Source organism: Colias eurytheme, chromosome 11, assembly GCF_061535395.1.
Source record: "Colias eurytheme isolate Ceu_HAF_F1 chromosome 11, ilColEury1 Martin Lab GWU primary, whole genome shotgun sequence".
In the NCBI taxonomy this organism is placed as follows: Eukaryota; Metazoa; Arthropoda; class Insecta; order Lepidoptera; family Pieridae; genus Colias; species Colias eurytheme.
Window position 1 is genome coordinate 9,189,971 of NC_142990.1, and position 22,490 is coordinate 9,212,460.

At 32.1% G+C, this 22,490-nt stretch overlaps 2 protein-coding genes and 1 long non-coding RNA gene across 6 annotated transcripts in view; 2 read left to right on the forward strand and 1 right to left on the reverse strand.

Moving 5' to 3' along the window:
- LOC149904783 (uncharacterized) overlaps nt 1-12,560 on the forward strand; it is an 87,431-nt gene extending 74,871 nt beyond the window's left edge. The window contains exons 5-13 of one of the 2 annotated variants that reach the window (XM_090107253.1): nt 199-337; nt 2,119-2,231; nt 7,861-7,989; nt 8,606-8,740; nt 9,078-9,297; nt 9,717-9,862; nt 10,206-10,523; nt 11,119-11,322; nt 12,009-12,560. In XM_090107253.1, the coding sequence (XP_089963379.1) occupies nt 199-337; nt 2,119-2,231; nt 7,861-7,989; nt 8,606-8,740; nt 9,078-9,297; nt 9,717-9,862; nt 10,206-10,523; nt 11,119-11,322; nt 12,009-12,112 (1,508 nt within the window). In that variant the 3' untranslated portion in view covers nt 12,113-12,560. Of the gene's footprint in view, nt 1-198; nt 338-2,118; nt 2,232-7,860; nt 7,996-8,605; nt 8,741-9,077; nt 9,298-9,716; nt 9,863-10,205; nt 10,524-11,118; nt 11,323-12,008 lie in introns of both variants that reach the window. The other variant, XM_090107252.1, reaches the window with a different exon arrangement.
- A 3,966-nt stretch (nt 12,561-16,526) lies between these two features.
- Nucleotides 16,527-19,319, reverse strand: LOC149904784 (uncharacterized). 3 transcript variants are annotated; one of them, XR_016457245.1, is made up of 6 exons: nt 19,070-19,319; nt 18,012-18,096; nt 17,606-17,697; nt 17,275-17,520; nt 17,092-17,181; nt 16,527-16,892 (listed from the first exon to the last, which is right to left on the reverse strand). It is a non-coding gene; the product is annotated as an uncharacterized LOC149904784 (long non-coding RNA). The 3 variants fall into 3 exon arrangements; XR_016457244.1 differs by lacking the exons at nt 18,012-18,096; nt 19,070-19,319 and having other exon boundaries at nt 16,538-16,892; nt 17,130-17,181; nt 17,606-17,909; XR_016457243.1 differs by lacking the exons at nt 18,012-18,096; nt 19,070-19,319 and having other exon boundaries at nt 16,538-16,892; nt 17,606-17,909.
- Nucleotides 19,320-20,244: 925 nt separating this feature from the next.
- Nucleotides 20,245-22,490, forward strand: part of cdi (serine/threonine kinase) — a 103,666-nt gene continuing 101,420 nt past the window's right edge. The window contains exon 1 of the mRNA XM_090106766.1: nt 20,245-20,983. Within this exon, the coding sequence (XP_089962892.1) occupies nt 20,624-20,983 (360 nt within the window). The 5' untranslated portion in view covers nt 20,245-20,623. The remainder of the gene's footprint in view (nt 20,984-22,490) is intronic.

Below are 22,490 nucleotides of genomic sequence, written 5' to 3' on the forward strand. Positions count from 1 at the left end.
AGAAATTAAAATACAATTTAATTACGTCATTGAGACATCTTGATAAGCAATTTAATATATTGTTCACTGCTATTTCTATGTGAATTGTGTTCATGAATTTTTCTTACTAAACGCCCTTAAATTTCATAATGTTCATGCATGAATCATAATAGGCTCGTAACGAAAAGCATGAGTCATTTATGTGATATTTGTTTGCAGCCTTTTGTCACCGACGAGACGCTCTACCTCACCTCTGTTCACTTATAACCGGAGACGCTCTGCTATACTCCATGTTCAGAGAAAATGCTGAGCCAGTGGACTGCCCTTTGAAAGCACCGTTTTCCTTCACTTATAACAGGTAAATTATGACAATTATAACTATACAAATGTCTTAACTGAAAACAAAAGGATACAAAAATGCGTCGCAGAATATTAAGAAACTTCTACATTAAAAATTAGATTAGATAAAATTTCTGTTCCACTTTCGTAATATGAAAATAAAAATCTTACAAGAAAATGTATTTACCGTTCAACTGAAAGTTCTTTAATAGCTTGAAATTCCATTGTTTTAGAAGGTTATTGCTGCTTTTAAAAGCGTTAGGAAAGTTGCTAAAACACTCTACTACTTGCCCAGTCTCGGAGGAAGTCAAGTTCGTTACAAAAGAATAAAACACAGGAAGATGAAACTTGGTGAATTTTTAAGAAGGGATAAAAATTTGGTGGTACTATATAAGTAACTTACAATGGAAGATTTTTAACACTTCATTATTATTTGCTTAAATATACTGGTATAGTTTTGAAGGTATATTATTAATCGTAGTAATTGAAGCTCTATTTCTCTATTCATTTAAATATTAAACGCTTCCTCATAAAAACATTTCAATCAATTTCAATAAAACGCAAAACGTATCTAAGTCATTATTTCCAAATAGTACAAATTACATAGTTTTCCTTTTTTTCAAAAAAACTTAAACATTATTTTGAAAATAAAAGCAACGAATTAAACTCGCATCAGTTTAACCCAAAAATGCTCTCTTAATCTATTACGGATACAATTTAACAGCATATAAGGGCATCATTCGTTACGGAGGGAAAATTAAAACGTCATTAAGTGTATCGATCGCGGCGCGGCTGACGACAGACGTCATTCGTAATTACAGCATGAATTCATGACTGAAACATAGAAATAGATCGGCGGTACATATGGGTTTCGTGCCGAAATAGCGGTAAAATGTGGTCACTGGTGGAAAATATGTCGCGTTTATTTTTAAACAATTTTAAAGTGAACATACATTATAGGTACCTATTATCTTTTACAATAGGTACCTACCTATAATAGCAGAACACTTACTACGTAATCAAAAACCAATTTACAAACTTTGTCAACATTTATCGTTGTTCGTATTTTATAAAAATATTAGAATCGGCAATGATTTTCCAGAGAGCCACATACGCCAAATATTCTTCCTAAAGTAGATATGATATACACATACGTCAGGTTAGGTTACGTGGCAACAATATACCCAGTAGAAATGTAATTAATCATTAACAAATGTTCTTTAAAGTATTCACAAGTTGCTGAAAGAGACTGACATCTACGGAACAAAGTTTCAAGTTTCCCTTTTGCCTCTTACAATAATAGCTTCCAAACTATCAATACACTCGTTATATTTCGTCCAATATTATATTTTTATTTTAAACATTAAAACATAAGAAAGGAAGGGAAGCCTCTAGGAATTCCATCTTCTACACATTCTTAACCCTACAGTAGTCGCGTATCTAAAAATGACGTAAGAAGTCGCGTGGTCTACAAGGGTATACCATTTTTAAAACAAGAAATAATAACACAAATAAATTAAAAAGTCTGTTTATTTATAAATCTTCATTGCTATGTATTTTCTATTTAAAATAATCAACTCTTCGCGCTACACTGAGTGCATGCGGCAATTATTCAACTTAGAGTATGTACAGGAAGGATTAAATAACTGGAGCTATTAGATATTTAGAAATTTGCAGTATTATATCACTGGATTACACATGTAGACCACGCGACTACTGTAGGGTTAAGTTATATTATTCTTATAGAAGTACAATAACAATACGTCAATAACGATAATTCTTTTTCCATTCATTTTCCAGAGGTCATGGCGACTGCAAATTCCCCGCATCCTCAATAGAGAGTTGTACGGAAGATTCTAGACTCCTTCTCAACTATCAAGCATGTCCTGACGTCTACGGTTCTGAAAGCACTGGTAAGAGAAACAGTCACTCGTGATCCTTTTATTTTTGGGGTTCAAATAATGTTGATCCTATGTATATCATACCTGATGACTAAATGAAAGCTAAGTACAAGCACCTCTTTAGTAATGAATTTGAATGAATCATTGTTTATAAACACCCTTATATGAAAAACATTTATAATATATAGGTACTACTACAAACAGATATAAATGAACACAAAATATACATTACTTATATTGCACAATGAGTTTTAACTACACCTACTGCATCGTAGTCATAAAATGGACTAATGGAAATAATCGATCGTAATACTAACGACGAATAAATTACTGATTATATTATAACTAGATTTCCGCCCGCGGCTTCGCCCGCGTTTTCAAAGGAAAACCCGCATAGTTCCCGTTCCCGCGGGATTTCCGGGATAAAACCTATCCTATATGTTAATCAAAGTTACCCTCAATATGTGTGCTAAATTTCATTGTAATCGGTTCAGTAGTTTTAACGTGAAAGAGTAACAAACATCCATACATCCATACTTACAAACTTTCGCCTTTATAGTAGTAGGATGTAGTAGGATATCAGCTCTACTAATTTATAAAACTTATCATTTTGCAAGGCATTCAAATAAACATTATTTGCCAAAAAAATCCGATGAGTAGATGTTAAGAACTTTTGAAGGCGTTATTATTTACCTCTATGGAATGTAAAAACGTTTCAGCTTTACGAAGTTTTCCTTGAAAAATTAGATAAACTTAACGATATCTCATTTCTTCACTCAAGATATAGTAAGGATATTCAGCTGAACGTCAGGAAGAAAGTCTGCAATTCATGCTTTTAGAGCATCTTCCAATTTTAACCCCGTCTTATTAATAATTACTAACGCAAAGCGCAAAAGTAAACTTTTTCATTTCGACAGAACAACGATTAGGATTTCTGAAACCCAGCGAGGTTAAAATCCAAACCGCAGTTCGCGCTTCTATTAAAACAAAACTTCATCCATTAAGTTGATCTTTTAAAATCCTGAAGAACTATTTTAGAAATACCATCTACCTCTAAAGCAATGGTAATATTGGGTTAAAGATATTAATTATAATTAAGATCCTCGATCTTCGATATTCATTTAATTTTTATTTAAATAGATAATTTAGATAATTATATTCGACATTTTATGATATTTTTGCAATTTTGCCTAACAACTTTATTTAGTACCTACCTACCTGCATGTTGTTCTTCTCAGCCCCTTAATTCTATGACAAAAAAATACCACATACCAAAGCTTGTAACATATAATAGAATAAATTCTAAAATATTTTTCAATAAATTCTTATTTAACTATCTGTTATTATATGAGCCTCTATAAATACCAATTTGTTGGTCTATTTACGAAACATGAAAATAAAGAAGTCACAATGTGGCGTACAAATGCATTGGGCAGACAGCCAAACACAAGTCTATTGTTTTAACACGCTTTAAAATAACCTGTAGGTATAGTTAACATCTTCCAAAGTTTTGATACTTTAATAAACAACAGTATAATAAAAGCAAATTTCTATATTGACAAATCAAAAAAAAATTGTTCTAGCGTGATAGAATCTTAGTTAAAAATAGATAATTAAATAATAATTTTCCCTAAAAAAACTGCTTCATTACGTGAAAATTGGAAAATTTCCCAACGGTGCTAGGTACTTTTGTTTTCTTTAATATCTATGAAATGCTAATTAAAAATAAAATCTAATTAAATTCCGTCGTAATTTCGCTCCCACTGAAAAACGTGAATGTTTTTTGCGAACATAATTAGCCTTTTCTTTGGGAAATATTTTCACGAGTCTTGAATTCTAGGAGGAATCCTAGGTATGCTGAAATTCATAAAATCTTAGTATTGTTATTTCTTTATGGAATTGCAGAAGTTTTTGTCAGTCATTTACTGAAATACGTTTATCAAGATAATGCGTCAACTTTTTAAAACTACACGATGGCAACTTGCAATGTGTTGATTTGGAAACACATACATTGATTTATTTTCATATAATATTCTTTATAGATTGTAGATACCTATCGATAGCTTAATACCTAATGAGTAATGACTAATGGCTATTCCTTGAAGAAATAAATTAAAAAGAACACATGTAACAGCAATCGAAATACCACCAGCCAATTCAGCAAACTTAAAGCGAGTAATGAAACTGTCTTCAAAAGATTAAATTATCAGTTTGAAAGAAACGAAGTTACCAAGAAAGTTGGGCGTAAAAGTGTCCTCTCCCATATCAGAAAACTAAGTGTTCAATCTTGATACCTTGCGTCTCGCTTTAGCGGGAAAATCCTAAGATTGATATCGGTTGCGATTCTCACAAGTTTTACACGTAATTCTTTGAGGTATTCCAGTTAATTTAGCGGAAAAGTGATTTGAGATAATATTAGCGCGTTTGCAGTTTGCTTTAATGAGATTTTACTGCTATTTATTAACTTAAGTAGAATCCTTTCAGAATATATAGGTGAAATACGTTTTGTGTCACACATTTCCAAATAGATAAGCTTGTTTACTAAATCCGTAAACGACGTCTCATTTTGCCAGTGACGCATTTAAATGAAATATGAATGTCATAAAAATATCATAAGTGGACACGTTAGACATATATGAGGTTTCTGTTTCTCTACGTTTTAAATAACCTTTACATACAAAATCGTATAAAAAGTTTACTTCGATACAAAGCAATGTTCAAAATTTAATTCTAGAATCAAGTGATCTTTCGCTCAGATTAATACACCAAACGAAAAAAGCACATAAGCGCCCGCCATTCGGGGTCCCCTAATAAAACGTCAAGCCGTTGAAAAATGTACATCTAACTGAAAAGTCAATTAACCTAGTCTATTGAAGTCGTTTGTGGCGCACAATGGAGGAGACATTAATTTTATCGAAACAATACGCGTCCCGATGTCTGACAGAATGCTAGCGTCAGCTAGGGTTGCCAACACTTCATCATCAAAATATAGTATTTTCCAAAATAAGGTGTAAAAAATATAGTACATTTAAAAAAAATATAGTATTTTATGGGAAAAACAAAAAAATAGACAAATATATATTTGTTAATTATTTATTATTATAAAAACTATATTTTTTGTATTTCTTGCACTGTGTAACAGCTTTTTGTTTAAAATAAATGTCATAATTATTATGCTTTGTCACATTCAATTTTTAAATTAATATAAATCAAAAGCTCATTTTTTATTAGTGATCTTAAAGCTTCTGTTTCTATCTTCTCGCCTCTTCGAAGTCATGATTTATTCTGCCGATAATTAGAGCAGATCAAAATTTTCCTCGAACCAAGTTTTAAAAATGATTATCTAGTTAATTACCGATGAAAAGTTATTTCTTTGCATTTTGCCGCATTACTTGAATTATTATTAGTGCAATATCGTAACACACTCGAGGGCATATTTGATGAGTTTCATGGTTTTTTGCTTTAAAACAAACAAGACAAGAACGCGACCATCGCGCTAAAGCGACTGAGTGCAGTGTGGCCGGTTGACCTCTGTTGAGCGGAACATAAGTGATGTAGGCGGTGTCTTCTCCATACGTAGTAATAGTATCTCAATGTTGACGACGTCAAAATTAACGTTGTCAATTTGACAAGTTCGTTACGCAAGCGTTCGGATACACGCAATCGCCTATCGAGTATGTTCGCGGACCTCATCAAAGGAAATGGTAGATGCGCAATAGGTTACATATATGACTTAGCCATCTTAAAAATAATTAAAAGGCGCGTTCTTATTTTTCTTTAAATGAAGGATTTGTTTGTTACATTTGTCGGTGTTGAAAATATAGTATTTTTGCGTACTATATATATTTTCAACAGTATATAGTACGCAGACCCGAAATATAGTACAATATTATATATTATAGTACGGTTGGCAACCCTAGCGTCAGCGTCTACCGTCTACCGCCTTCTATTTACTTTTATTCGCTACCATTTTAGTGGAATGTACTTCTTAGGACTTATTATTAATTTTATTGTATGTCTTTTGTGAATATGGGTCATTGAACTTTGATGTTAGATTAGTGGTATAATAACTTACTTTAAAAAGTTGATTTTTGTAACAAAAATTATGTGTACAATAAGGCAATTTTACTTATATTATCACTGCTCAACACTGTATAAGAAAGAAACACACAGGTGATAAAAGGCTCTTATAAAAACTACATTACTACTATTTATGTAGAGTCCATTTAGAGTCGCTATAATTTTGGATTTTTCTTTTACTGTGTGTAAATATTACCTATTCAATTCCTACTAAGCGTTTGTTCACGAAAAAAATCTAATCCTGACAATGTTCATCCCAGTATTATTTGCTGATTCGAAAAATAATTATGAAGTCTCGGAATGAGAAATATTTAATTTTGTTTGTTATGAATATTCACATTGTTATACCAAATAGAATAGATGTTATTATTTCCTTGAAAACCGTAAATAAATTATTATGTTCGTCTATTTTAGGCGTATATCTTAGAAATGGCTGACGACCGAGTCGCGACACATAAAAATAGCAACAATGTTTCTTGTTCGCTTTAAATAGTAATGTTTCGTTACGTTTTACTTGTATATTATACTAGCAATTTTTAGAAATGAAATTACATTTATGGCGTCTACTTTTTCATGATATTAGCTGTAACTTCTAAATAGTTTCTCAATTCTGATAGTATAATTATTATTTTTCTTTGGGAATGCTGTAAAAATTTACAAGCTTAATGCTATAAAATTTTATCAAAGTTCATTCAGCTTTGAGAACACACATTTACTATTTCTCAGAGACTTTCATACATAATACTATGTATGAAAGTCTCTGAGTAACCGGTGAAAATTAAGTACGCCTGTGAAAATTTTCGTGCGTTGCTCTACAGCATTTTGTGTGCCTACTTCATGAAAACTGTATTTCATCGGATCGTAGCCCTATCGTAAAATTCGCCCACATTATTAAGCGACCGTCCATTTCATGAAATATAACGCACGCAACTTGAGAATAGGGCTAAACGTATCGCAAATTTGTTGCCAGAATATCGCAAAAACTAAGCATATTATTATGACGCCTATATATTCGTTTCATATACTGTTTATTGTGCAATACATAAATGTATGTTTGGTTAAGATTTCTATAATGATTCCCAATAAATAACTTCAAGAAATACGTACGTATATCGGTAAGAAAGGTAAGAGGGTTGGAAATAAGTTGAAAAGTCCCAACCAATTTAATTAATTAATCCGTGGACGCAATCCCACAATTTGAGAAGGCACTTAGAACCCAACACGCCTACATAGATGAAAAAGCGGATAAGTCTAAATCGAGTTAAAAATTATTAGATTTTCTTTGATTACTCTTTAGTCCTACAACAATAGCTTGTACCTAAGTGTATACCACTCAAATAATAAAGGGTGCATTTAAATTTATAAAAAAAATATTATTGGTAAAAACACAACATTTAAAGCTCCAAAAAGTGTCCAAAGTCGAGATCTCGTTACGTACCTACCTACCGTTTTTTTTTTTGCGCGATGTCCAGAAAATAGATCTACATTAATTTATAGTTAATCCAAGTCATATATTTTTACAAAAAATAAAGGAATTTACCAAAACTTTTTTATTTTACAGTTGAAGAGTTAGAATGTCTCGCCACATGGAAGGAAGGTAGCCTACGGTTCCTCGTGGGCAAGATCCACCACAACCACGCCACCAGCAATGAAGACCGATATAGATGCTTCGTCTACGAGAAGACAAATGGTATTGGTAAGACTTAACGTTTCTTTTGTTTTTGCTGCGGTGGTCGCTTTTTCATAGATGTAGGTTTTTATGTTAGCTAGATTGATATCTTAGATTTAGTACGAAAGGAAATCTTTGATTCCGGTTAATAATGATCTTCTCGACTTAGGTCTTATTGTAAGCATCATAAATAAGTAGGTATATAAATATACAATTCCTAAAACAATAAAGTTTCTATAATTGGCAATCAGAAATTGCAACGGACATGCGAGATACTGACCTACCAATATAACTGACCAATATTTTAATATCTATTATCTATCTATCGATTTCACTAAATTTTAATTAGATTTAGTGACAGTCACTAGTCTATTACTACTCTAGTTCATGTAATCAGAACTTCAATCGATAAGGAAAAGTTTAATTTCAGCAAAACTTTTATCGTGATGGCAATTATAAAAGTTTGTTGCAGTTTCTTAAGAACATATCAGAAAATTCAGTAAAGGTCCGTTTTTTCTTTACAGAAGTATTAAATACTTAGGTTTATATACTTAGGTTAGGTAGATAATTTTATTTTGTTGTAAACACACGTAGATATAGAATTTCACTTTTTAATGTATAATTCTTAATTTTCCAGCATCGAATCCGAGTCTAAAAGAAAACCCTGTCACCCCTGGAGGCGTGGAATACAGAGTAGCACAATCCGGTGACGCTACGTGTAACGGACTCTTTAGTGCTACAGAAGGTTCCAGAACTATGGCTTTGAAGCGAGGTATGTTCATATTGAATTTTGAATAAATGCACCAATAATTGTGAGAACGTTAAAGCTCTAATTTTAAGAGTTTAGACGACGACGTTTCCCGAAGTCGCCCCGTGACCACGCTCGCTGTAAAGTGTTCGAAACGTCGGGAAAATAATAGAATGAATAAATCGCGTTTAAAATCCGTTAAAAAGTCTTTAATTTCTAAATGTATAATACTCGCATAAAATCAAACATCAGAAAATACTAAGATACATCGGCATCTTACCACTGTCGACATGGAGCCATTTCATACGTAATCATTTGCCAGACTTCGAAACTATTAAAGACTACAACAAAATCTTTCCAGTGTCGGTCCGTTTCAACTGCCAGTTCCCATCCTGGATGACGTTCTCGCACACGTGGCACACCCTCGACTTCACCAGCAACTACACATTCTACCAGCGGAATGCGACCCTCCGCATTACGAACCAGACCGGTTCTGAGATCAAAGTGTTCTGCGTTAATGTTAAAGCCAGCTCGCCGAGCGGTAACTCCGTTGCGTTGGTTGCGCATTGGCAGCATCATTGGTGAGTTAGGAATATCTTACCTAACCTTTTCTGGAATTGTTGAATTAATGTTCTTAATATGAAAAGATGTAGAGCAAATTTTTTGAGTTTGAGATTGCATGCGGGAAGCTATTTCAATTTTGACTGAAAAAATGATTGGTGGTACAAAGAAAGCATTAGGTCTTATTATGTTCTGGAAAAGTATGGGCTAAAAGAAATAGAAGTATGATTTATAATATAATTAGGGGGAAAGATCAGCCTTAAGCCATGTCCTTTTCAGGAATTAGCCTAACGCTCAGCCCAGCACAGCCTTATATGTACATAGCTACGAATCTCTCAATGGCTTCTTGTTCATACATATTTACAAACTCAAGTCTGTGTATTGTTCTCTGGCGTTAGGTACAATAATGATTAAATTAATATCTTATTCTCATTTTCAGCGTATCCCGCTACGTCTGCGTAGTATTATACCGCCGAGATACATACATAGCGGAGTTACAACGCGGCACGCCGACCACGCGGCCGGACGATGCGTGCTCTCCACACCATTTTAATGCTGTCACTGCACCTTATATTACTTTAGTTGGTATGTGCTTATGTTGATGAAATAAACGTAATTTTTACTGAGTAGGCTAAATAAGTAAGATTTCCGGGTTCAGAGTCAAATTTTTGGTAAATAAATATTAGATAGGTCATTGTAGAGTCGTTAGAAGAATAAATAATTAACCATTTTGAACATGTATCAACAGTTATGGTAAGTACAGAATGCTATAAATTGTCAAAGTTTTCTTCAGTTGCCTCGCATTGGAGATTATTTTCATACACTATCACGTTATTTTTCTTGCCTCATGAAAATAACAGCCTAATGTTTGCAACATCATGTTCCATTTCAGTATTCATATTATTTAACAAAATTATTCCTTTTACAGCAAGTAATCCTGAATCAAAAGAATGTCCATATTCAGGAAAATACACAATATCAAACCATAGACATCAAAGAAGCATACCCAGCTCTCCTGAAAGACATAGATTAAAAAGAGACAAGAACTATAACCATAGAGTAAACAATACAAGATCGTTCAATTTTAGCCTTAGAAATATTTCGGACATGCCGATACTAAGAAGTAAGAGACAGGCGGATGAAATCACTTGCGCCGGTAGCAAATATAACAAATTGGAAGTCGGGTGTAATACTGCTAAAAATATGGAGTTTTATTCCACTTGTAATAAGAAAGAAGTAGTTACTGGTATGTATTCAATATAATTTATAAACACAAGTGTAATATGCACCACTTCATATTAATAATAATTATACTTACGTACTCTACATTTACGCCCTAATGCACTCTTATGCATTAAATATGATTTTTTTTTGTTTTTCTTAATTATAATTAACTTAATACTCGATGAAATGTTTAAGTATCTACAAGATAGAGTATCATCACCATCCCATAAACATTTTAATCCGTCTTAGTCGTCATCCGTAATCTTTAATAAACATCTAATTATGCTCTTGCGACACATCAATATTAGAATATTATATTCGTATAATTTTAAATACATATTTAACTTTGACGACGCGGTTGGCACAGTGGTAAAGTAACTGCCTACTGAGCCGACGGTCCCGGGTTCGATCCCCGGTCAGGGCAAATATTTGTGTGATGAACTCAATTACTTGTTCTTGGGTCTGGGTGTTATCTATATGTGTATTTATTAAATATTATATTTATCGTCGCCTAGTACCCACAACACAAGCCTTAATTGAGCTTACTGTGGGACTAGGTCGATTTGTGTAATAATGTCCTATAATATTTCTTTTAACTTTTCTATAACAATTTCCAGCCTACACCTGCCACGGCGGGTGGTACGAGAACGGCGCGTCCTTCGTCGTCACGACACCCGTGACGCGCGACAGCACGGCCGCGCGTCGCTACTGCTTCGTGTCGCGGGACGCGCGGGACGGCGCGCTGGCGGTTGGTCAGAGCGCGACTAACTGCGAGCGGGGATACGACCCGGAGCCGCTGCTGTTTGATGCCAGCTTTACTGGTAACCTTTTTTTCTTTTAAAGTGAAACTTTTATTACATCGTCTCAAACTTTTTGGTCTGTGTAGCGCATGTCGCGTGACGGTCGGCTGCCGAGTAGGTATAAAGCAGTGTTCGGAAAGTTTCACTATTACCGTGGTTTCATAAAACCACACAACATTTTTTTTTTTATGTTCCAGCATATTTGATGCTAGCTTTACTGGAATATATTTTTTTTATATCTGTGCTGTTTGATACTAGCTTTACTGGAATATTTTTTTATGCCTGTGCTGTTTGATGCTGGCTTTACTGGTAGTTTCTTTCTTTTGTGCCAGCACTGTTTAATGATGGCTTTACTGTTATTTTTTTGTGTGAGCACTGTTTGAGGATGGCTTTTCTTGTTACCTTTTTTTTGCCAGTGCTGTTTGATGTCAGCTTTACTGGTAACTTTTTTTGTTTTATGCCAGCACTGTTTGATGATAGCTTTACTGATATTTTTTTTTGTGCGAGCACTGTTTGATGCTGGCTTTACTGGTAACTTTTTCCTTTGTATCAGTGCTATTCAGATATACGGGGATTTTCCACCTGAGCCTGAATAACTATAAGATAAAACATAATAATGTCAAAAGCTCTAGCTATGAGGGCTATCAATTTTATTATTTGAAGTGAAGAGAGATTTAAATACAATTAAAATTTAATTTTACTTTCAGGCAAATGTCAAGATGAAACCAACAACCAACCTCGACTGAGAATACCATCACTACACATTATTTTCATCGCATCGTTTGTTGTACATTACATTATACCTAGATGATTAACAAACTTGAATAGTATTAATTTATTGTAACTTTTAACTCTTCACCCCTCTCCTATATCCATACAATTTAAATATAATGTAAATTCACAAACATGTTGATAGTATTTAATGTTTTTATTGAAATTCTATAAACGTTTAGCCCTAATTTATTTCACAATGTAAGCTACACAAATTATAATACTTTTGATATTTTAATGCAATTCGCATCTTATAAGCACGACTATGTAAATCACAGTCATATTTTTCGTTTATTCATCAATCATTCAATACGAAATCATTATAGATATCATTCGAATAACTTCTAAGTAACTACATTTTTATTTTCAACATTTTGTTAATTTCTAAAGTTGAAAAATATATCGCAAGAGCTATAAAAAATATGTAACACCTCACCGTATATCTTAATATTTTATTATTTTACCACCTCCTACAAACTGTACATAATACGTAAGTAACGACTAACGATGTAATTTTAAATGGAGGCGTAATTTAAAGGTATAATGAAAATAATGAGAACAAATATTGATGCTGATTTAGTTTCTGTGTCGAATGTTTGTCAAAATCTAAAATCGAATGTGTGATGGTGTAAAATGGTTGTGAATTAATGTTTCAATATACCGAAGTAGGAATGATTCTATCTGGACTGAAAGAACGATAGATTAATTATTTATAAAGAAAAATATTTATTACCTCCTACATCATAGTAAAATCCTGTATAATTTTAACGTTCATAGTGTATTCAATGTCCCATTTAATTAACTTCAGATATAATTTAAAAGCGCACAGATTAATCAATCGATAGAACTTTATTCGATTCTATTCGATTTCTTGTTATCATAATAAATATAAACAAATTTTACATTTTAATAGACTAATGTACTCATTATAGGCTTTTTGTTCTCTCCTAAATACCATCTTTGTCCATATTTCCACTTATAAGTAATTATAGATTAATTATAATAATTTTGGGATATTATCACGCAAGAAGTCGAAAAGAATATAGCTTTAACACAGCATTAAAGACTGTAATTCTACATTTGTTATTTAATAAGGCGTTTAGTAGATAATTGCGTAATATTACATGATCGTTGAATACTGTATCAAAATATTAATTATGCTATGCGAAGCAAATATGGAAACAGTGACTATTGTGTATTTGTTTATTTTAATATATTATGTGTATGTCTGTACATTGTCTACATTTAGCTATTTTTCAATTGAAGTTATTAACTTTCTGTCCAAATATTCCGATTTATTTTCAGTCAGTAAAACAATAGCTTCGTTAAAGTTGCCAAATTTAAAATGGTCTAAGATCCGAACATAAGGCGAAATTCAACGGCGTGATAATAGAATGAGACCAATTTTATAATTAATTTAGTCTATTAAAAAATGTATTAAAAATGGGTTGACTGGGAAAATCCTGGACAGGAAATTTTTAATGAATTTAAAAAAAAAAACATTTTTTTTAATTAATTGCAGTATCAAGATAATAAAAAAAAATATATATAATAGACTTAAAGTATGAAACCTACAGAATGTGCAGTCATAGTCGTTTTCTAATATTTACCGGGACAAACGGCCGCTAGGTTGGCAGGTATAAACAGGTATGTCGGTACCAGTTACTTTCACTTGATAGGATGATGAAAAAAAAATTATGTCAGCACTGTTTTATTACAAAATTGTTTTATTATCTCGAAACTGCAATTAATAAAAAATAAAAATAAATAAAAAAAATTTAATTCATTAAAAATGTTCTGTCCAGGATTTTCCCAGTCAACCCATTTTTAATACATTTTTTAATAGACTAAATCTTATATATAAAAATGAATTGCAAAATGTGTTGGTAAGCGCATAACTCGAGAACGGCTGAACCGATTTCGATAATTCTTTTTTTAATATATTCCTTGAAGTACGAGGATGGTTTTTATGTAGAGAAAACGTAAATATGTACCACGGGCGAAGCCGGGGCGGACCGCTAGTTAATTATAAAATTGGTCTCATTCTATTATCACGCCGTTGAATTTCGCCTTATGTTCGGATCTTAGACCAAAATTGTTGAAATGTCATTTAAGTTGTGTTCTGGAACCGCCAGTTAATTCTTAATTCATCTTTGGTTGCATTTACCGCTATCTTTGCATTATAATGACAACTATAGTTCACCATCAGGGTATAAAAATATACGAAAGCAATAATTCAATATGCTTCATATAAAATACTGGAAGATAAATTGCCTATACAAGCTGTTAAAAAAAACGTTTCATTCAATTCATGTAGTCGTGGTCTTATTGTTTGTTATAAATATAAGTGGTATTTAATAATATACATAATAATATGTCCATTTGCCCCTTCCTACAAAATTAGTTCTCTATGTCCTAGAGTCTAGGAAGCACTGTCTATACTATATTTTTTCTACTACTTTAGCTGTTATTATTTATAGTACACGTAAGACGTTGACAAACTGCAACTAACAACGAAAAAACTTTAACGTCAATGTTTTCATAATTGTAAAAATATCAAGTTACACAAGAAGCTTAAAAATATGTACAAAATTATCATAGCATGTTATTGAGTAGCTAGAATAATTTAGCATATTTCTTTATCGAGCAAATTATATTTAGGAGTAATTTATATTAATATTTCAGAACGTACGATAGCATTCTTCTGAGCTTCACCGATTTTATAGTCAGTAATTTTTCAATATAAGTTAATTCTTTTTACTTGTTGCTGTTTTATCTTGTAACATACGTATTTTATTGTAACGTTGGTTTCTATAACTAATCAAAGTCACCAACACGGTCATTTCATTGTCATAACACAATCCCATCTATATTTATAGGTTGGTTAAGAGAGCCATCTGATGGCGATATCTAGTTAATTCGTACGTATTTGTTAAAAAGGAAAATGCTACTTTCCTTCATCAAGCAATACTAATTTAAGTAAAATATGTTCTAGAAATAACATTTGGTAAGTGAAACGAATACTCATTTTGAGATGAATGTATAGTTTAGATAAGTAATAATTAGTTATAAATTCGCGACAGCAATAATATATTTGTATTAAAAGCTATTGAGCGTTAAATTTTTAATAGCAATTAGGTAGACAGTTGTGAATAATTGAGCTAGCGTTGTTATTTTATAATGTAAGAGAGATTATTTCTTCTGTGGAAGCAACTGGTGTGGTCACGATAGGACAAAAATTGGTGACGATTATATACATTAAACGGATACGTTGTTTCCAATGTGTGATATAGATACAGTAATTTAATTAAGAATATAGTCGTCAGCATGAATTATAATAAAGTGCAAAACTGACTCTGTGTTTAATTTACTACCACACCTTGATATTATGACCCTACCGACCCGACCCTATTATGATTATTAATCTTCTCTTAAGTTTGCTTTAAACTTAGTTTATAACTTTTCTAAAAAAAAAATTTATAACTTTTTGACTATCAAATACTAAGCAGCCATTTCTCTCTTCAGTTCAATTTTTTTTCATGCATTTAATCTCAACTCTCAAGTTTAGTATTGCCCAAAGATGTTGTACATGTACTGTTAACTAGCCAGTATACCAAAAATATTTGTTTTGATAAAATATGATCTATTTGTAAATAGCTACATTATTCGTGAAATAGTGCAAAGTCAAACTAAATTCATGGTCACCCTAACTACCATTTCTACAAACGTCAATGATTCGTTGGGTTGTCAAAACGTTAGAAAAGGACCATTTACCGTTGGGAGACCTCTCACTCGGACCGTTTTTAGTACGCTACCGCTTATAAGGAAAAAGCAACCTTAATAACAATATAAGTAGTTAGATAGATCATATTATTTTATCAAACAAATATATTTGGTACACAGTCTAGTAAAGTATAACGTCTGGGACGGAATCTGAGTAGGTATAATATTACTTACTCTGTGGTCTGCCAATGTCCAGCGATGAATATTACTATGCCCAATCACTTTTTGAGTTCAAAGACATCGTATATTCCATTTTATGTACTTACTTACTACTCTCTGATAAAAATATCGAAATATCTTCATTTCTCATATTTCTTCTTCTTTGTTTATGGCCCCACCCATTTCCCATAATCTAAGCATTTCCCATTATGAAATCACCTCCTGTCAAACTGACATTCATGGATGTCATTTTTGACACTCTTTCTTTATCTGTGGAAATTAAATTATTCCCAGTCTAACATTAAAAAAGGAAAAAAGCGCGGGAATCTTCGAACGAGCCGGGTGTAATTTTTGAAATTTAACTTGAAAAAAATTTAAATTAATGTTCAATTGAGTTTGGCTTTGTATATATCTTTTGTTTCCTATATATAAACTTGTAAATTAGTTTAGTTAGTAGTTTTTTTATTGGTAAGTCTATTTTATTCTGATTTATAGTATGTAAAAAAATTTTTTCACTTAAATTTTGGCGGGCTGATCGATGAACGATCCTCCCGACCCTATAGCTTCAGGACCAAGTTTCCAACTTGGTCCTGAAGTAGCTAGTTATATTACGATTCCAAGTATAGAATGTGAAAACGATTTTGCATTAAAAAATAGTTGGGTGGAAAGCACTCCTAAAAAACGCAGGCTAAGGAAACAGGACAGTGATAGCACTGAGCCTAATAAAAAGTCCAATTCTGATGTTACTTTTAATGAATCCTTTAAGAATGATAATAATAATATGAATGAACAATCGGCTTTACCAAATTTACGTTCAGAATACCTATCTACTGACTCCTTCCCTTATATTGTTCATGTTCAGCGTACAGAGTCAACACCTGGCGATGGAACAACATTGCATCCCATTACTTTTGGTCGATTTTTAAAAAATAACAATATTAAAAATATAGTATCCGGTAGTGTTAAAAAAATAGGGAGAAATCGTTGTATTGTAGCATTTTCAACGCCAAAGGATGCTAATGATTTTATTAAAAATAAAAATTTAGAATTAAATAAGCTAAGTGCAAAAATACCAACATTTAACATAAGTCGCATTGGTATTGTTAAAGGAATACCTTCTGAATGGTCCCAAGAGGAAATAATAGAAAATATTTCAACTCCAGCTGGCTGTGGAAAAATTATTAAAGTTAGAAGGATCAATTATAAGGTTATTTTTGATGGTTCCATATCTTGGAGACCAACACAATCTGTTGTTCTTACATTTGACGGTCAAGTTCTTCCTGAACGTGTGTATGCCTGTTATAACTCTCTGCCAGTTAATCTTTACATTTTCCCTACCATCCAATGTTTTCAATGCTGTAGATATGGTCATACTAAAAATATATGTCATTCAAAACCCAGATGTTATAAGTGTGGTCAAGATCATTCTGGCGACACTTGTACAGTCGAAGAAGATTGTGCATCATGTTTGTTATGTTCAGGCTTCCATTTCGCAACTAATAAAATCTGTCCAGAATTTAAACGCCAAAAGGATATTAAAATAAGTATGTCTGAAAAAAATATATCTTACGGGAAAGCAAGTAAACTTTACCCAAATGTATCAAAGTCTTATGGGGATGTATTAATGTCTTCATCTGCTTATTCAACCACAAATAGATTGAATGTAAATAGTTCAAATTCATCCTACAAAAAGACTTATTTTTTAAAACCAAAATTGCCTCCTAAGACTAATAAGGGTTTTGATAAAAATGCTCATAATGCTATTATTAGGGAAGCTCAGATTCCTACGCCTGAAAATGGCTGCGGTTATCAAGTAGCCCCTAATGAATCTGAAACTCCCCAGATAATGGATATAATTACTTTACTAATCAACACTCTATTGCAAAATAACACCCTGAAACCGTCCAACGTTGCCACTTTACATATAAAGTAATTGATAGTTTATTTAGTAATCATGGATTCCAAAATAATACAGTGGAACTACAGAAGCGTGATACCTAAAAAGTCAGATCTAATTCACATAATAAATAAGCACAATCTTTTTTTAATTGCTCTAAAGTCTAAATGAGACTTGGGTATAACCTAGGGAAGTGAATAAATAATCGATTATTACTTTAATCGATTTTTTTTTTTCCATTGTCGATTTTTTATAAACGATTTAATTAATGGTAAAAATCGATTTTTAATAAATCGATTATAAGAATTACACAATTTAAATTGATTTTTGTAAATAGTGCTATCTGTGCGATGGATGACAAAATATGACACTAAAGTTGACAGACTAAAAATATTCATGAAATTAGATGGCAATTAAATTATTATAAAAAAATGTGTGCGTGTACTAGTGTACACACGTAAGAAGTGAAACTTCTTTATGACCTTATTTTTCAAAAAATAATTTACTAACTATGCAAATAATTACTAAATATGCAACTTTACAGAAATACGTCGAATCACGCGTGGTAGGGATAAGAAAAAGATGGCGCGTAACGGAAAAATGTCACGCGTAACAAAAGAATGTTACACTAAATTTTTTTTCCAACTCCGTAAAGAAGTTTCACTTCAAAAAATTAATTCAAAAATTTCACATGTGAAAATTAATAAAAATTACAAATGAAAATTTTTAGAAGCATTTGTTTACTGTAATTAATTTGTGATAAAAAATTTTAAAATTTACACCTGACAGCTAACTTCAGTATTATGAAAAAATTGGTAAGTAAGTGTACTGAACAAGTCGATAAAAAAATCAGCGCCATCTGTACTCCATGTATTTACAAATAATATAGATATACAAGCATATCTATATCTATATTCACAAATATTTATACATATATACAAATGCATGGAGTGTTCCGATACTGGTATATGGTCCGGTATTGGGGCTTTTACCTTACATCGAATAGGTTTTTTCGCATAAAAAGTCGAGGTGAAAACAAAAATCGATTATTTTTTTTTAAAAAATCGATTTTTCACAAATCGATTTATTTCTAACCAAAAAAAAATCGATTATTGAGTAATCGATTTTTCTGATTCGAGGTCACATCCCTAGTATAACCAAATCTCTTCTTTCGAATTCCAATTTCCAATACATATTATGTTTGTATTCGTGATGACAGAATTGATGGGTATGGTGGTGCTGCTATACTTATTAAAAAGTCAATACAATTTAAACGTCTAATATTACCAGCGCACAATAATAAATATGTAAATAGTGTTGGCATTAGTTTTAAAAATATTTCAATCATTTCAATTTATATATCCACGGAAATGATAGGGCTGATAGCTTGGCCAAGGATGCAGTGCAGTGTAGAGATGTGTAATATGTATCCATACATTAACTACTCTCATGATCTCATAACATTACGGAAACGATTTCTCTTTGAAGCGTTGAATACGGTCTACGGTGGACAGATACAGCATAAGGGAAGGAATTACTATAGAATTCAACCGGTAATCCCCATAAAACCTTGGTTTGTTGGTGTTGAAGCAAATAAATTAGTTATATCTACAATAAGTCGCATGAGAATAGGACATAATATGTGTATTCCTAGTCATTTAGCCAGAATAGACGTATTAAATAGTGAAGTTTGCGAGTGTGGAGAGGATGAGGGAAATATAGACCACATATTTTTCTCTTGCTCTTTATACGATCATTCTTCCTTTTATAATTCATTAATTTCTTCAAATGTTCCTCTTCCTACTCGTATGTCATATCTATTTATGAATTATGTATCCTAAAAAATATTATAATAATATATATCTACTTTTATATTTAAGAATAACGTCAAATTGTAATGTTTTTTAGTTTATATTTAATCTATTTAGTTTATGTAAATAATATGTAATATTATAATGTAACTTGTATTAATTTTGGCCTAACTCTTCTGATCACCTAGAAAAATATCGTACTATCCTATTTTCCCGTGGGAATATGGATTCCCTACCTTTTACTTGACACTGGCAAATAGTTTTAGCTTCTTGCCATAACAGAAAAAAAAAAAAAAAAAAAACATTAAAAAAGAGAGCATTCAGCGAATTAACTCTTTAATTAATTCATTTATTTACACGAACACAATACACGTACAAATTAATTTTTCACATTGAATATAAATACTATTAATTTTTAATGTTTGATTAAATTATTTCGTAACCATTCCTAAACGAAGGGAACAGAGCTGCCAACATTTTCAAACGTAGCAACATTTGAGCCAACATTAACAAACGTAATGTCATGTCATGTGTGGTCGCTGTAATGCTCGCTTTGCTTCTGGTTTTCGTAACTTTGCTTGTACGCGCGTCGTCAGTCAATGAGACTGATCGTTTTGAACGTTTCTTGTTTAACAAAACAAACTGATTCAAATAATAAAAAATAAATTAAATCTTAAATAAAACCAAACGAAAACACAAAATAAAACTCGAATGCGTCGTAGATATGTGAAAGTGACAGTCGTTTAATATCGAATTCTTTTTTTGTGTGAATAACAATGTTAATTCGCATAGTTTCAAGTACCGCCACATAAACATTGTGAAGCGAATGTTATTATGTGCGATCGGGGATCATTATGTTCGAAGTGGGATAAACCATACGAGTTTATGATTATCTACTAGAATGCAAGACGAGTATTTGGAGACTTCGACGAGGAACTTCGAGCGGCGGCGGCCTACGAAGGTGTTGAAGATAGCAGAGAGTTTTACAAACTTAGATGAGACTGCTAAGTCGGGACGATTCGTGCGTGGCCCTCATTCGAGGACCGGGAGACGGTACCTGGAGAACGGTGGTAGGAATAAGCGCGGGTGTTGTGATGATGATTGTGCGGAGTCAAGTGCTAGTGATGGTGAAAAACTTGGTGATCGAAGAGTCACGGGCTCGTCGTGCACGGCCCTTCGGACTGCTGTAGCTGCTTTGTATCCATTTGACGACTTCATCTTGGAGAAGATCGGATCAGGATTTTTCTCTGAAGTTTTTAAAGTAAGTGCTAAAATTTTACTATGCCTCATTGGTGGTGTTATGTAGGATGTTCAGCACATGTTCATTTTTACATAAATAACTAAATGCAACTTGGCTGAGAATAATTATTGGTACTAAATTCCAATAGGTATTGCTAAATTTCAATCTATGTCCAATATACTACTGTAAAGTGCTATTCTGTTTTCACTAAAACATTTAAAGTATTATTTATAATATAATTACACAATAAACTATCATAACATGAAGCATCTCCAAGAAACAGTACTAAAAAACAAACTGATGTCTTATACTCCAAGTCTCCTCTTTTTATAAAAAGCATTTATATCTCATGGAAATGTTACCTAAGAACCATCAAGAACCAAACAAAATTAAAACCATCATCTCATGTGACTATAGAAAATAGTAAAAATATTCATTCAGAATTTTTCAAGTATAATTTACATCAGTAAGTAAGTTAGCTAATGCATATTATAATGAATAGGCAGTATTAATACACATCTTTTAACTTACTTCTGACCTCACTTGTTACCTATTTATAGATATAGCTGTTTACTTTTACTAAGGCTTCAGTATTTTATATAATGTCATATCACTCATATCCCTATGTTAACAATTTAATAATGTAATGGTTTTAAATTAACAGCTATAGCTTGTTATTTAATGATTTTTCAGTTTTTTCAAGGCACAAATTAAGTAATGTATAAAAAATAAATAGTTATGCAAACTTAATTTACTAATTATTCTCCATTAAAAACTATTAAACCGTACCTATACTTAATTATTTTCACTAAAAAGCAGATTACACAGTAGTTAATAATAGTAAGTAATGTTGTAAACAAAACCAATGTAACAGAGATTTACTATTAACTAATTTTACAATTAAATAAATTGTAAACAAATGTAAAATAGATTTGAGTAAACGCAAACTAAATAGAAGCTAATTTTAAATAATTATTCAGCCTTGTCAATGACCTTGGCCATGCTAAACATTTGGTGGACAATTGGTTTTGTTATTTGAATATTAGAGTTGTCAGTGACCTTTTGATGTACTAGTAAATGTTGCTTCCAAACCTTAATTTGATTCACATGTGGGTATTTTAAGTTTTAAAGATTTTATAATATGTAACATCTGGAGTCTATTTAATTAACATTACCTCGTGCCAATGAATTTAGTTTAGTTGTGCAAATTGTTACATAAACAAAATTTATATCATGCTCTCTGAAACTGATATATACTATACTAGCTTTGCTCCGCGGTTTTACCCGCAGTGCTCCGCTCCTGTTGGTCGAAGCAAGATGATATATAACCCTTCTCGATAAATGGGCTATCTAACACCGAAAGAATTTTTCAAATCGGACCAGTAGTTCCCGAGATTAGCGCGTGCAAACAAACGAACTCTCCAGCTTTATATTACTATAGATGTGATACAAACAGGAATATTTTCGGAGTCCACATGTGTGGATAATTTCTTAATTAGTATTCATTACTCGAGTCTTATTATCATGC